Source organism: Salvelinus fontinalis, unplaced genomic scaffold, assembly GCF_029448725.1.
Source record: "Salvelinus fontinalis isolate EN_2023a unplaced genomic scaffold, ASM2944872v1 scaffold_0687, whole genome shotgun sequence".
In the NCBI taxonomy this organism is placed as follows: Eukaryota; Metazoa; Chordata; class Actinopteri; order Salmoniformes; family Salmonidae; genus Salvelinus; species Salvelinus fontinalis.
The window spans coordinates 34,558-52,071 of NW_026600896.1; the positions used below are offsets into that span (position 1 = coordinate 34,558).

Consider the following 17,514-nt stretch of genomic DNA (forward strand, 5'->3'; position numbering starts at 1 on the left):
GACTCCAGACCTCCACTAAAACATTAGCTAGTTCATGGATTACTACTGGTTTTGCTGTTGCACTAGTCTAAGTGGCATTGAGGTGATATCTTAAAAGAAAACTATATTTTGGTATTTGTTTCATTAGTCCAATGTTGACATAGTCACTGAATGTTTTGCTTGTCAGCAGTCAAGTTTTCAAGATATGTAACTTTCAAAACTCAGAAAACATCCCCCGTGTGATGCATTTAGCTAAACACGAACATCATGCGGGGATGATTTCTGTATTTTGAAAGATTTCTGTATCTTCGAAAAACTTGTTTTTCCCCCTCTATCTCTCTCTCTCTCTCTCTCTCTCACCCAGGCTGATTACTGCGTCATGGGACAAGACCCTAAATGCATGGGACCTGGAGACTGGCAAGATCATTGTGAGTCAATCAAATAATGAATCTCATCCTCACACCGTGTTGTTGAGACCTCTCTGTTACCTCTCTCTCTCTCTCTCTCTCTCTCTCTCTCTCTCTCTCTCTCTCTCTCTCTCTCTCTCTCTCTCTCTCTCTCTCTCTCTCTCTGTCTCTCTCTCTCTCTGTCTCTCTCTCTCTGTCTCTCTCTCTGTGTCTCTCTCTCTGTGTCTGTCTCTCTCTCTCTCTCTGTCTCTCTCTCTGTGTCTGTCTGTCTCTCTCTCTCTCTCTGTCTCTCTCTCTCTCTGTCTGTCTCTCTCTCTCTCTCTCTCTCTCTCTCTCTCTCTCTCTGTCTCTCTCTCTCTCTCTGTGTCTGTCTCTCTCTCTGTCTCTCTGTTACCTCTCTCTCTCTCTCTCTCTGTCTCTCTCTCTCTCTCTCTCTCTGTCTCTCTCTCTCTCTCTCTCTGTCTCTCTCTCTCTCTGTCTCTCTCTCTGTGTCTGTCTCTCTCTCTCTCTCTCTCTCTCTCTCTCTGTCTCTCTCTCTCTCTGTCTCTCTCTCTGTGTCTGTCTCTCTCTCTCTCTCTCTCTCTCTCTGTCTCTCTCTCTGTGTCTGTCTGTCTCTCTCTCTGTCTCTCTCTCTGTCTCTCTCTCTGTCTCTCTCTCTGTCTCTCTCTTTCTCTCTCTCAATTCAATTCAATTCAATTCAATTGACTTTATTGACATGGTAGGTTCGTTATTACTTACATTGTCAAAGTATACATATCGAAAAAAAAAAATCAAATATATATGTATATATATACAAAATATATATATATTTATATATAAATAAATCTCTCTCTCTCTCTCTCTCTCTCTCTCTCTCTCTCTCTCTCTCTCTCTGTCTCTCTCTCTGTGTCTGTCTCTCTCTCTGTCTCTCTCTCTGTCTCTCTCTCTGTCTCTCTCTCTCTGTCTCTCTCTCTCTCTCTCTCTCTCTCAACACTAATGAACATCTGAGACCATGGGGGATTTTAACAAAAAAAAGGCCAAGGATGTTTCACAAATCGTAACGAGGGAGTATACGTGACACAGCCTGTTGGTGTGTTACACAGTGGACTGCACCTCAGGCTGGTCTCCTGACCTCATGTAGCGTCTCAGAGGACGGGAAGTACGTCGTCTCCTCCTGCGACCCGGAGAGCGCAATCTGCCTGACCTCGGCTGATACAGGGGAGAGGCTCTTCCACATCAAAGGTACATCAGCAGTAGCTATTGATCTCTATATTGATTTTTTTCCCATTGAGCTATGCTAACGCTAAGCGTGGCTCGTGCTATCATAAGGTATCACATGGTAAAGGGTAGAGTCAGCGATGCAAGACGTAAACAGCACTGTCAAGCAGATTTCTGAAACAACTCAAGAGTAGGAATCACCAGGCGCACCTTCTCTACTGTTTTGGGTCCTGCAGCAGCGTGAAGAACGCCCCCTCAACATGCACCTTCTCTGCTGTTTTGGGTCCTGCAGCAGCGTGAAGGACGCCCCCTCAACAATGCACATTCTCTGCTGTTTTGGGTCCTGCAGCAGCGTGAAAAACACCCCTCAACATGTACCTTCTCTGCTGTTTTGGGTCCTGCAGCAGCGTGAAGAACGCCCCTTAACATGAACTGATATTGTGTGTGTTTCAACGTCTTGCATCGCTCTCATCTATAACATCCTGCTGCTCCTGTCTAATGTCTAATGGTAACGTCAGGTCACTGAGTCTCTGTTTAAGTCATGTCTAATGGTTACGTCAGTTTAAGTCATGTCTAATGGTAACGTCAGGTTAAGTCATGTCTAATGGTAACGTCAGGTTAAGTCATGTCTAATGGTAACGTCAGGTTAAGTCATGTCTAATGGTAACGTCAGTTTAAGTCATGTCTAATGGTAACGTCAGGTTAAGTCATGTCTAATGGTAACGTCAGTTTAAGTCATGTCTAATGGTAACGTCAGGTTAAGTCATGTCTAATGGTAACGTCAGGTCACTGAGTCTCAGTATAAGTCATGTCTAATGGTAACGTCAGGTTAAGTCATGTCTAATGGTAACGTCAGGTTAAGTCATGTCTAATGGTAACGTCAGGTCACTGAGTCTCAGTTTAAGTCATGTCTAATGGTAACGTCAGGTCACTGAGTCTCAGTATAAGTCATGTCTAATGGTAACGTCAGGTCACTGAGTCTCAGTTTAAGTCATGTCTAATGGTAACGTCAGGTTAAGTCATGTCTAATGGTAACGTCAGGTTAAGTCATGTCTAATGGTAACGTCAGGTCACTGAGTCTCAGTTTAAGTCATGTCTAATGGTAACGTCAGGTCACTGAGTCTCAGTTTAAGTCATGTCTAATGGTAACGTCAGGTTAAGTCATGTCTAATGGTAACGTCAGGTCACTGAGTCTCAGTTTAAGTCATGTCTAATGGTAACGTCAGGTCACTGAGTCTCAGTTTAAGTCATGTCTAATGGTAACGTCAGGTCACTGAGTCTCAGTTTAAGTCATGTCTAATGGTAACGTCAGGTTAAGTCATGTCTAATGGTAACGTCAGGTCACTGAGTCTCTGTTTAAGTCATGTCTAATGGTAACGTCAGGTCACTGAGTCTCAGTTTAAGTCATGTCTAATGGTAACGTCAGGTTAAGTCATGTCTAATGGTAACGTCAGGTCACTGAGTCTCTGTTTAAGTCATGTCTAAAGGTAACGTCAGGTCACTGAGTCTCAGTTTAAGTCATGTCTAATGGTAACGTCAGGTTAAGTCATGTCTAATGGTAACGTCAGGTCACTGAGTCTCAGTTTAAGTCATGTCTAATGGTAACGTCAGGTCACTGAGTCTCAGTTTAAGTCATGTCTAATGGTAACGTCAGGTCACTGAGTCTCAGTTTAAGTCATGTCTAATGGTAACGTCAGGTTAAGTCATGTCTAATGGTAACGTCAGGTTAAGTCATGTCTAATGGTAACGTCAGGTTAAGTCATGTCTAATGGTAACGTCAGGTCACTGAGTCTCAGTTTAAGTCATGTCTAATGATAACGTCAGGTCACTGAGTCTCAGTTTAAGTCATGTCTAATGGTAACGTCAGGTCACTGAGTCTCTGTTTAAGTCATGTCTAATGGTAACGTCAGGTCACTGAGTCTCAGTTTAAGTCATGTCTAATGGTAACGTCAGGTCACTGAGTCTCAGTTTAAGTCATGTCTAATGGTAACGTCAGGTTAAGTCATGTCTAATGGTAACGTCAGGTCACTGAGTCTCAGTTTAAGTCATGTCTAATGGTAACGTCAGGTCACTGAGTCTCAGTTTAAGTCATGTCTAATGGTAACGTCAGGTCACTGAGTCTCAGTTTAAGTCATGTCTAATGGTAACGTCAGGTCACTGAGTCTCAGTTTAAGTCATGTCTAATGGTAACGTCAGGTCACTGAGTCTCAGGTTAAGTCATGTCTAATGGTAACGTCAGGTCACTGAGTCTCAGTTTAAGTCATGTCTAATGGTAACGTCAGGTTAAGTCATGTCTAATGGTAACGTCAGGTCACTGAGTCTCAGTTTAAGTCATGTCTAATGGTAACGTCAGGTCACTGAGTCTCAGTTTAAGTCATGTCTAATGGTAACGTCAGGTTAAGTCATGTCTAATGGTAACGTCAGGTCACTGAGTCTCAGGTTAAGTCATGTCTAATGGTAACGTCAGGTCACTGAGTCTCAGTTTAAGTCATGTCTAATGGTAACGTCAGGTCACTGAGTCTCAGGTTAAGTCATGTCTAATGGTAACGTCAGGTCACTGAGTCTCAGGTTAAGTCATGTCTAATGGTAACGTCAGGTCACCGAGTCTCAGTTTAAGTCATGTCTAATGGTAACGTCAGGTCACTGAGTCTCAGTTTAAGTCATGTCTAATGGTAACGTCAGGTCACTGAGTCTCAGTTTAAGTCATGTCTAATGGTAACGTCAGGTTAACCTCTACAGAGTACCTAACCCGGATCCGGGAGCACCCCCCACCCCCCCCACACTGATTAGCATCGCTAGCATAGCGTCACAATTAAATAGTAGCATCTAAATATCATTAAATCACAAGTCCAAGACACCCAATGAAAGACACAGATCTTGTGAATAAAACCACCATTTCAGATTTTTTAAATGTTTTACAGGGAAGACACAATATGTAAATCTATTAGCTAAACACGTTAAGTCATGTCTAATGGTAACGTCAGGTTAAGTCATGTCTAATGGTAACATCAGGTTAAGTCATGTCTAATGGTAACGTCAGGTCACTGAGTCTCAGTTTAAGTCATGTCTAATGGTAACGTCAGGTTAAGTCATGTCTAATGGTAACGTCAGGTTAAGTCATGTCTAATGGTAACGTCAGGTTAAGTCATGTCTAATGTAACGTCAGGTTAAGTCATGTCTAATGTAACGTCAGATCACTGAGTCTCAGTTTAAGTCATGTCTAATGGTAACGTCAGGTCACTGAGTGTCAGTTTAAGTCATGTCTAATGGTAACGTCAGGTCACTGAGTGTCAGTTTAAGTCATGTCTAATGTAACGTCAGGTTAAGTCATGTCTAATGTAACGTCAGATCACTGAGTCTCAGTTTAAGTCATGTCTAATGGTAACGTCAGGTCACTGAGTGTCAGTTTAAGTCATGTCTAATGTAACGTCAGGTTAAGTCATGTCTAATGTAACGTCAGATCACTGAGTCTCAGTTTAAGTCATGTCTAATGGTAACGTCAGGTCACTGAGTGTCAGTTTAAGTCATGTCTAATGGTAACGTCAGGTTAAGTCATGTCTAATGTAACGTCAGGTTAAGTCATGTCTAATGTAACGTCAGATCACTGAGTCTCAGTTTAAGTCATGTCTAATGGTAACGTCAGGTCACTGAGTGTCAGTTTAAGTCATGTCTAATGTAACGTCAGGTTAAGTCATGTCTAATGTAACGTCAGATCACTGAGTCTCAGTTTAAGTCATGTCTAATGGTAACGTCAGGTCACTGAGTGTCAGTTTAAGTCATGTCTAATGTAACGTCAGGTTAAGTCATGTCTAATGTAACGTCAGATCACTGAGTCTCAGTTTAAGTCATGTCTAATGGTAACGTCAGGTCACTGAGTGTCAGTTTAAGTCATGTCTAATGGTAACGTCAGGTTAAGTCATGTCTAATGTAACGTCAGGTTAAGTCATGTCTAATGTAACGTCAGATCACTGAGTCTCAGTTTAAGTCATGTCTAATGGTAACGTCAGGTCACTGAGTGTCAGTTTAAGTCATGTCTAATGGTAACGTCAGGTCACTGAGTGTCAGTTTAAGTCATGTCTAATGTAACGTCAGGTTAAGTCATGTCTAATGTAACGTCAGATCACTGAGTCTCAGTTTAAGTCATGTCTAATGGTAACGTCAGGTCACTGAGTGTCAGTTTAAGTCATGTCTAATGGTAACGTCAGGTCACTGAGTGTCAGTTTAAGTCATGTCTAATGGTAACGTCAGGTCACTGAGTGTCAGTTTAAGTCATGTCTAATGATGTCCCTTCCCTCAGATCACCACAAGTCTACGATCACGCGGTGCCGGTTTGACCCTCAGAGTCAGCACGTAGCCAGTGTCTCTGTAGACAGAACCATCAAACTGTGGGACCTGGTCTCCACCAAAACCACCCTCTCCATCAACAGGTGAAGATAACACTCATTATATTAGACTTTACACACAGTCCCTAAGATAACACTGATTATATTAGACTTTACACACAGTCCCTAAGATAACACTGATTATATTAGACTTTACACACAGTCCCTGAGATAACACTGATTATATTAGACTTTACACACAGTCCCTGAGTTAACACTGATTATATTAGACATTACACACAGTCCCTGAGATAACACTGATTATATTAGACTTTACACACAGTCCCTGAGATAACACTGATTATATTAGACTTTACACACAGTCCCTGAGATGACACTGATTATATTTGACTTTACACACAGTCCCTGAGATAACACTCATTATATTAGACTTTACACACAGTCCCTGAGATAACACTGATTATATTAGACTTTACACAACAGTCCCTAAGATAACAGTGAATATATTAGACTTTACACACAGTCCCTGAGATAACACTGATTATATTAGACTTTACACACAGTCCCTGAGTTAACACTGATTATATTAGACTTTACACACAGTCCCTAAGATAACACTGATTATATTAGACTTTACACACAGTCCCTAAGATAACACTGATTATATTAGACTTTACACACAGTCCCTGAGATAACACTGATTATATTAGACTTTACACACAGTCCCTGAGTTAACACTGATTATATTAGACATTACACACAGTCCCTGAGATAACACTGATTATATTAGACTTTACACACAGTCCCTGAGATAACACTGATTATATTAGACTTTACACACAGTCCCTGAGATAACACTGATTATATTTGACTTTACACACAGTCCCTGAGATAACACTCATTATATTACACTTTACACTCAGTCCCTGAGATAACACTGATTATATTAGACTTTACACACAGTCCCTAAGATAACAGTGAATATATTAGACTTTACACACAGTCCCTGAGATAACACTGATTATATTAGACTTTACACACAGTCCCTGAGTTAACACTGATTATATTAGACATTACACACAGTCCCTGAGATAACACTGATTATATTAGACTTTACACACAGTCCCTGAGATAACACTGATTATATTAGACTTTACACACAGTCCCTGAGATAACACTGAATATATTAGACTTTACACACAGTCCCTGAGATAACACTGATTATATTAGACATTACACACAGTCCCTGAGATAACACTGATTATATTAGACTTTACACACAGTCCCTGAGATACCACTCATTATTTTAGATTTTACACACAGTCCCTGAGATAACACTGATTATATTAGACTTTACACACAGTCCCTGGGATGATAGATAACACTGATTATATTAGGCTTTACACACAGTCCCTGAGATAACACTCATTGTATTAGACTTTACACACAGTCCCTGAGATAACACTGATTATATTAGACTTTACACACAGTCACTGAGATAACACTGATTATATTAGACTTTACACACAGTCCCTGAGATACCACTCATTATATTAGACTTTACACACAGTCCCTGAGATAACACTGATTATATTAGACTTTACACACAGTCCCTGAGATAACACTGATTATATTAGACTTTACACACAGTCCCTGGGATGATAGATAACACTGAATATATTAGACTTTACACACAGTCCCTGAGATAACACTCATTATTCTAGACTTTACACACAGTCCCTGAGATAACACTGATTATATTAGACTTTACACACAGTCCCTGGGATGATAGATAACACTGATTATATTAGGCTTTACACACAGTCCCTGAGATAACACTCATTGTATTAGACTTTACACACAGTCCCTGAGATAACACTGATTATATTAGACTTTACACACAGTCACTGAGATAACACTGATTATATTAGACTTTACACACAGTCCCTGAGATACCACTCATTATATTAGACTTTACACACAGTCACTGAGATAACACTGATTATATTAGACTTTACACACAGTCCCTGGGATGATAGATAACACTGATTATATTAGGCTTTACACACAGTCCCTGAGATAACACTCATTGTATTAGACTTTACACACAGTCCCTGAGATAACACTGATTATATTAGACTTTACACACAGTCCCTGAGATACCACTCATTATATTAGACTTTACACACAGTCCCTGCGATAACACTCATTGTATTAGACTTTACACACAGTCCCTGAGATAACACTGATTATATTAGACTTTACACACAGTCCCTGGGATTATAGATACCACTGAATATATTAGACTTTACACACAGTCCCTGAGATACCACTCATTATTTTAGACTTTACACACAGTCCCTGAGATAACACTGATTATATTAGACTTTACACACAGTCCCTGGGATGATAGATAACACTGATTATATTAGGCTTTACACACAGTCCCTGAGATTACACTCATTGTATTAGACTTTACACACAGTCCCTGAGATAACACTGATTATATTAGACTTTACACACAGTCACTGAGATAACACTGATTATATTAGACTTTACACACAGTCCCTGAGATACCACTCATTATATTAGACTTTACACACAGTCCCTGAGATAACACTGATTATATTAGACTTTACACACAGTCCCTGGGATGATAGATAACACTGATTATATTAGACTTTACACACAGTCCCTGAGATAACACTCATTATATTAGACTTTACACACAGTCACTGAGATAACACTGATTATATTAGACTTTACACACAGTCCCTGAGATAACACTCATTGTATTAGACTTTACACACAGTCCCTGAGATAACACTCATTATATTAGACTTTACACACAGTCCCTGCGATAACACTCATTGTATTAGACTTTACACACAGTCCCTGAGATAACACTCATTGTATTAGACTTTACACACAGTCCCTGAGATAACACTGATTATATTAGACTTTACACACAGTCCCTGGGATGATAGATAACACTGAATATATTAGACTTTACACACAGTCCCTGAGATACCACTCATTATTTTAGACTTTACACACAGTCCCTGAGATAACACTGATTATATTAGACTTTACACACAGTCCCTGGGATGATAGATAACACTGATTATATTAGGCTTTACACACAGTCCCTGAGATAACACTCATTGCATTAGACTTTACACACAGTCCCTGAGATAACACTGATTATATTAGACTTTACACACAGTCCCTGGGATGATAGATAACACTGATTATATTAGGCTTTACACACAGTCCCTGAGATAACACTCATTGTATTAGACTTTACACACAGTCCCTGAGATAACACTGATTATATTAGACTTTACACACAGTCACTGAGATAACACTGATTATATTAGACTTTACACACAGTCCCTGAGATAACACTGATTATATTAGACATTACACACAGTCCCTGAGATAACACTGATTATATTAGACTTTACACACAGTCCCTGAGATAACACTGATTATATTAGACTTTACACGCAGTCCCTGAGATAACACTGATTATATTAGACTTTACACGCAGTCCCTGAGATAACACTGATTATATTAGACTTTACACGCAGTCCCTGAGATAACACTCATTATATTAGACTTTACACGCAGTCCCTGAGATAACACTCATTATATTAGACTTTACACACAGTCCCTGAGAACACTGATTATATTAGACTTTACACACAGTCCCTGAGATAACACTGATTATATTAGACTTTACACACAGTCCCTGAGATAACACTCATTTTATTGGACGTTACACACAGTCCCTGAGATAACACTCATTGTATTGGACTTTACACACAGTCCCTGCGATAACACTCATTGTATTAGACTTTACACACAGTCCCTGCGATAACACTCATTGTATTAGACTTTACACACAGTCCCTGCGATAACACTCATTGTATTAGACTTTACACACAGTCCCTGCGATAACACTCATTGTATTAGACTTTACACACAGTCCCTGCGATAACACTCATTGTATTAGACTTTACACACAGTCCCTGCGATAACACTCATTGTATTAGACTTTACACACAGTCCCTGCGATAACACTCATTGTATTAGACTTTACACACAGTCCCTGCGATAACACTCATTGTATTAGACTTTACACACAGTCCCTGCGATAACACTCATTGTATTAGACTTTACACACAGTCCCTGCGATAACACTCATTATATTAGACTTTACACACAGTCCCTGAGATAACACTCATTGTATTAGACTTTACAGACAGTCCCTGCGATAACACTCATTGTATTAGACTTTACACACAGTCCCTGCGATAACACTCATTGTATTAGACTTTACACACAGTCCCTGCGATAACACTCATTGTATTAGACTTTACACACAGTCCCTGCGATAACACTCATTGTATTAGACTTTACACACAGTCCCTGCGATAACACTCATTGTATTAGACTTTAGACACAGTCCCTGCGATAACACTCATTGTATTAGACTTTACACACAGTCCCTGCGATAACACTCATTATATTAGACTTTACACACAGTCCCTGAGATAACACTCATTGTATTAGACTTTACAGACAGTCCCTGCGATAACACTCATTGTATTAGACTTTACACACAGTCCCTGCGATAACACTCATTGTATTAGACTTTACACACAGTCCCTGCGATAACACTCATTATATTAGACTTTACACACAGTCCCTGAGATAACACTCATTATATTAGACTTTACACACAGTCCCTGAGATAACACTCATTATATTAGACTTTACACACAGTCCCTGAGATAACACTCATTATATTAGACTTTACACACAGTCCCTGAGATAACACTCATTATATTAGACTTTACACACAGTCCCTGGGATGATAGATAACGTGCACTGCCAGGCTGACAAATGACCAGAGCATCAAGGAACATCATAACAGCTGGGTTTTTTTGTCATTTCGGACCGCAGACGTCCTTAAATAAAGATTTGTCACTACCAGATATCTCACAATTACACCTCAGATCGTTATGTTAATGGTCCTCGGTGGACTCACAGGGTGAACTCACTGGTCTCGTTTTAAAGACACATGATCAACTGTGTTATTAACCGATGTACAGTAAAATAAAATAAATGTTTATCGGACACAAATGGTCGATAAAAGTTGTAGCGCACTCCCTGCATCTAACTTGATGTAGAAATGTAGATGGAGAAATGTAGATGGAGAAATGTAGATGGAGAAATGTAGATGGAGAAATGTAGATGGAGAAATGTAGATGTAGAATTGTAGATGTAGAATTGTAGATGTAGAAATGTAGATGTAGAAATGTAGATGTAGAAATGTAGATGTAGAAATGTAGATGTAGAAATGTAGATGTAGAAATGTAGATGTAGAAATGTAGATGTAGAAATGTAGATGTAGAATTGTAGATGTAGAAATGTAGATGTAGAAATGTAGATGTAGAAATGTAGATGCAAATGTAGATGTAGAATTGTAGATGTAGAAATGTAGATGTAGAAATGTAGATGCAAATGTAGATGGAGAAATGTAGATGTGGAAATGTAGATGTAGAAATGTAGATGTAGAAATGTAGATGCAAATGTAGATGCAGTAGCTAGAGAGACTGTATGCCAGATCTAGGGACCTCTGTGTTTTACACAGTCATCTGACACGCCTGGGTTTTAACCTTCAAACGGTCCTCTTAAAATACACGATCAAATATTGCTGTGTCCTCGTGATAGCACTAAACACAGGACTCTCATTATAACACATGCAGTGAGCTAAAATATAACCTGGCATTATGTCCGAAAGCTTGATACAGGACCGTGAACTAGAATATAACCTGGCATTATGCAGTACAGTGCACTAGAATATAACCTGGCATTATGCAGGACAGTGCACTAGAATATAACCTGGCATTATGCAGGACAGTGATCTAGAATATAATCTGCCATTATGCATTACAGTGCACTAGAATATAACCTGCCATTATGCAGTACAGTGAACTAAAATATAACCTGCCATTATGCAGTACAGTGAACTAGAATATAACCTGGCATTATGCAGAACAGTGAACTAGAATATAACCTGGCATTATGCAGTACAGTGAACTAGAATATAACCTGCCATTATGCAGTACAGTGAACTAGAATATAACCTGGCATTATGCAGAACAGTGAACTAGAATATAACCTGGCATTATGCAGTACAGTGAACTAGAATATAACCTGCCATTATGCAGTACAGTGAACTAGAATATAACCTGGCATTATGCAGTACAGTGAACTAGAATATAACCTGGCATTATGCAGGACAGTGCACTAGAATATAACCTGGCATTATGCAGTACAGTGAACTAGAATATAACCTGGCATTATGCAGTACAGTGAACTAGAATATAACCTGGCATTATGCAGTACAGTGAACTAGAATATAACCTGGCATTATGCAGTACAGTGAACTAGAATATAACCTGACATTATGCAGTACAGTGCACTAGAATATAACCTGGCATTATGCAGTACAGTGAACTAGAATATAACCTGGCATTATGTCAGATCGATTGATGCAGGACTGTAGAGTGGTGGATATTTTAATTAACACCAAGCGGTATCTGGTTCCCCAGAGATCTGTTTTCCGTGGGATACGTCTCATATGGTACCCTGTCTCCTATATAGTGCACTATGGGCCCTACTATCCCCTATGACAGCAGTAAGACCTAACTCTGTCCGTGTTGACCTGTGAGGCTGGTGTTATTGATCCCCTATGACAGCAGTAAGACCTAACTCTGTCCCGTGTTGACCTGTGAGGCTGGTTGATATGTTATTGATCCCCTATGACAGCAGTAAGACCTAACTCTGTCCCGTGTTGACCTGTGAGGCTGGTGTTATTGATCCCCTATGACAGCAGTAAGACCTAACTCTGTCCCGTGTTGACCTGTGAGGCTGGTCGATATGTTATTGATCCCCTATGACAGCAGTAAGACCTAACTCTGTCCCGTGTTGACCTGTGAGGCTGGTTGATATGTTATTGATCCCCTATGACAGCAGTAAGACCTAACTCTGTCCCGTATTGACCTGTGAGGCTGGTTGATATGTTATTGATCCCCTATGACAGCAGTAAGACCTAACTCTGCCCCGTGTTGACCTGTGAGGCTGGTCGATATGTTATTGATCACCTATGACAGCAGTAAGACCTAACTCTGTCCCGTGTTGACCTGTGAGGCTGGTCGATATGTTATTGATCCCCTATGACAGCAGTAAGACCTTACTCTGTCCCGTGTTGACCTGTGAGGCTGGTTGATATGTTATTGATCACCTATGACAGCAGTAAGACCTAACTCTGTCCCGTGTTGACCTGTGAGGCTGGTCGATATGTTATTGATCCCCTATGACAGCAGTAAGACCTAACTCTGTCCCGTGTTGACCTGTGAGGCTGGTCGATATGTTATTGATCCCCTATGACAGCAGTAAGACCTAACTCTGTCCCGTGTTGACCTGTGAGGCTGGTTGATATGTTATTGATCCCCTATGACAGCAGTAAGACCTAACTCTGTCCCGTGTTGACCTGTGAGGCTGGTCGATATGTTATTGATCCCCTATGACAGCAGTAAGACCTAACTCTGTCCCGTGTTGACCTGTGAGGCTGGTTGATATGTTATTGATCACCTATGACAGCAGTAAGACCTTACTCTGTCCCGTGTTGACCTGTGAGGCTGGTTGATATGTTATTGATCACCTATGACAGCAGTAAGACCTAACTCTGTCCCGTGTTGACCTGTGAGGCTGGTCGATATGTTATTGATCCCCTATGACAGCAGTAAGACCTAACTCTGTCCCGTGTTGACCTGTGAGGCTGGTTGATATGTTATTGATCACCTATGACAGCAGTAAGACCTTACTCTGTCCCGTGTTGACCTGTGAGGCTGGTCGATATGTTATTGATCCCCTATGACAGCAGTAAGACCTAACTCTGTCCCGTGTTGACCCCTGAGGCTGGTTGATATGTTATTGATCCCCTATGACAGCAGTAAGACCTAACTCTGTCCCGTGTTGACCTGTGAGGCTGGTTGATATGTTATTGATCCCCTATGACAGCAGTAAGACCTAACTCTGTCCTGTGTTGACCTGTGAGGCTGGTCGATATGTTATTGATCCCCTATGACAGCAGTAAGACCTAACTCTGTCCCGTGTTGACCCCTGAGGCTGGTTGATATGTTATTGATCCCCTATGACAGCAGTAAGACCTAACTCTGTCCCGTGTTGACCTGTGAGGCTGGTTGATATGTTATTGATCACCTATGACAGCAGTAAGACCTAACTCTGTCCCGTGTTGACCTGTGAGGCTGGTCGATATGTTATTGATCCCCTATGACAGCAGTAAGACCTAACTCTGTCCCGTGTTGACCTGTGAGGCTGGTTGATATGTTATTGATCACCTATGACAGCAGTAAGACCTAACTCTGTCCCGTGTTGACCTGTGAGGCTGGTCGATATGTTATTGATCCCCTATGACAGCAGTAAGACCTAACTCTGTCCCGTGTTGACCTGTGAGGCTGGTCGATATGTTATTGATCCCCTATGACAGCAGTAAGACCTAACTCTGTCCCGTGTTGACCTGTGAGGCTGGTCGATATGTTATTGATCCCCTATGACAGCAGTAAGACCTAACTCTGTCCCGTGTTGACCTCTGAGGCTGGTTGATATGTTATTGATCCCCTATGACAGCAGTAAGACCTAACTCTGTCCCGTGTTGACCTGTGAGGCTGGTCGATATGTTATTGATCCCCTATGACAGCAGTAAGACCTAACTCTGTCCCGTGTTGACCTGTGAGGCTGGTTGATATGTTATTGATCCCCTATGACAGCAGTAAGACCTAACTCTGTCCCGTGTTGACCTGTGAGGCTGGTCGATATGTTATTGATCCCCTATGACAGCAGTAAGACCTAACTCTGTCCCGTGTTGACCTGTGAGGCTGGTCGATATGTTATTGATCCCCTATGACAGCAGTAAGACCTAACTCTGTCCCGTGTTGACCCCTGAGGCTGGTTGATATGTTATTGATCCCCTATGACAGCAGTAAGACCTAACTCTGTCCCGTGTTGACCTGTGAGGCTGGTTGATATGTTATTGATCCCCTATGACAGCAGTAAGACCTAACTCTGTCCCGTGTTGACCTGTGAGGCTGGTCGATATGTTATTGATCCCCTATGACAGCAGTAAGACCTAACTCTGTCCCGTGTTGACCTGTGAGGCTGGTTGATATGTTATTGATCACCTATGACAGCAGTAAGACCTAACTCTGTCCCGTGTTGACCTGTGAGGCTGGTTGATATGTTATTGATCCCCTATGACAGCAGTAAGACCTAACTCTGTCCCGTGTTGACCTGTGAGGCTGGTTGATATGTTATTGATCCCCTATGACAGCAGTAAGACCTAACTCTGTCCCGTGTTGACCCCTGAGGCTGGTTGATATGTTATTGATCCCCTATGACAGCAGTAAGACCTAACTCTGTCCCGTGTTGACCTGTGAGGCTGGTCGATATGTTATTGATCCCCTATGACAGCAATAAGACCTAACTCTGTCCCGTGTTGACCTGTGAGGCTGGTCGATATGTTATTGATCACCTATGACAGCAGTAAGACCTAACTCTGTCCCGTGTTGACCTGTGAGGCTGGTCGATATGTTATTGATCCCCTATGACAGCAGTAAGACCTAACTCTGTCCCGTGTTGACCTGTGAGGCTGGTCGATATGTTATTGATCCCCTATGACAGCAGTAAGACCTAACTCTGTCCCGTGTTGACCTGTGAGGCTGGTTGATATGTTATTGATCACCTATGACAGCAGTAAGACCTAACTCTGTCCCGTGTTGACCTGTGAGGCTGGTCGATATGTTATTGATCCCCTATTTTTTCAGACATCATGCTTGTTGTTATTTGAACTTTTCATTAGCTTCAAATGACCCTCGTCCTCTAGCTCTTGCACACAGTTCAAACTCATTTTGTATTATCCAAGGTCACGTTGAGGCTGTTGTCCCAAGCCTCCAGAGCTTGTTGGGGGGGAAACCCAATATTTCCAATATGCATTATGACAATACTCATTGTTGTTTCTATCCTGTCCCAAACACAGCACCCACACCAACGTCGTCTCTAACTGCTGTTTCACTGCTAACGGACGCTACTTGTGCACTGCATCATGGGACAAGACACTGCAGCTGTGGGACGTCCAGACAGGAACATTCCGTTCCCACGGTGGCCTGACCCTTAGCAAGGGACACGATGGATCCGTCAGCTCCTGCACCTTCTCCATGGATGGTAGGGTGGACATATCAGTCTTCTCCATGGATGGCAGGGTGGACATATCAGTCTTCTACATGGATGGTAGGGTAGACATATCAGTCTTCTACATGGATGGTAGGGTGGACATATCAGTCTTCTCCATGGATGGTAGGGTGGACATATCAGTCTTCTCCATGGATGGTAGGGTGGACATATCAGTCTTCTTCTCCATGGATGGTAGGGTAGACATATCAGTCTTCTCCATGGATGGTAGGGTGGACATATCAGTCTTCTCCATGGATGGTAGGGTAGACATATCAGTCTTCTCCATGGATGGTAGGGTGGACATATCAGTCTTCTCCATGGATGGTAGGGTAGACATATCAGTCTTCTCCATGGATGGTAGGGTAAACATATCAGTCTTCTCCGTGGATGGTAGGGTGGACATATCAGTCTTCTCCATGGATGGTAGGGTGGACATATCAGTCTTCTCCATGGATGGTAGGGTGGACATATCAGTCTTCTCCATGGATGGTAGGGTGGACATATCAGTCTTCTCCATGGATGGTAGGGTAGACATATCAGTCTTCTCCATGGATGGTAGGGTGGACATATCAGTATTCTTCTCCATGGATGGTAGGGTGGACATATCAGTCTTCTCCATGGATGGTAGGGTGGACATATCAGTCTTCTCCATGGATGGTAGGGTGGACATATCAGTCTTCTCCATGGATGGTAGGGTAGACATATCAGTCTTCTCCATGGATAGTAGGGTGGACATATCAGTCTTCTCCATGGATGGTAGGGTGGACATATCAGTCTTCTCCATGGATGGTAGGGTGGACATATCAGTCTTCTCCGTGGATGGTAGGGTGGACATATCAGTCCTCTCCATGGATGGTAGGGTAGACATATCAGTCTTCTCCATGGATGGTAGGGTAGACATATCAGTCTTCTCCATGGATGGTAGGGTAGACATATCAGTCTTCTCCATGGATAGTAGGGTGGACATATCAGTCTTCTCCATGGATGGTAGGGTAAACATATCAGTCTTCTCCATGGATGGTAGGGTAGACATATCAGTCTTCTTCTCCATGGATGGTAGGGTGGACATATCAGTCTTCTCCATGGATGGTAGGGTAGACATATCAGTCTTCTCCATGGATGGTAGGGTGGACATATCAGTCTTCTCCATGGATGGTAGGGTAGACATATCAGTCTTCTCCATGGATAGTAGGGTAGACATATCAGTCTTCTCCATGGATGGTAGGGTGGACATATCAGTCTTCTCCATGGATGGTAGGGTA

General features: G+C 41.8%; 1 protein-coding gene across 3 annotated transcripts in view; it reads left to right on the plus strand.

Annotated features, from left to right (window-relative positions):
* Positions 1-17,514, plus strand: part of LOC129847052 (WD repeat-containing protein 88-like) — a 51,058-nt gene that overhangs the window by 24,132 nt on the left and 9,412 nt on the right. For all 3 annotated transcript variants that reach the window (XM_055914828.1, XM_055914827.1, XM_055914826.1), the window contains exons 4-7: positions 344-407; positions 1,469-1,607; positions 5,881-6,010; positions 16,059-16,243. In XM_055914828.1, coding sequence (XP_055770803.1) covers positions 344-407; positions 1,469-1,607; positions 5,881-6,010; positions 16,059-16,243 — 518 coding nt within the window. The remainder of the gene's footprint in view (positions 1-343; positions 408-1,468; positions 1,608-5,880; positions 6,011-16,058; positions 16,244-17,514) is intronic.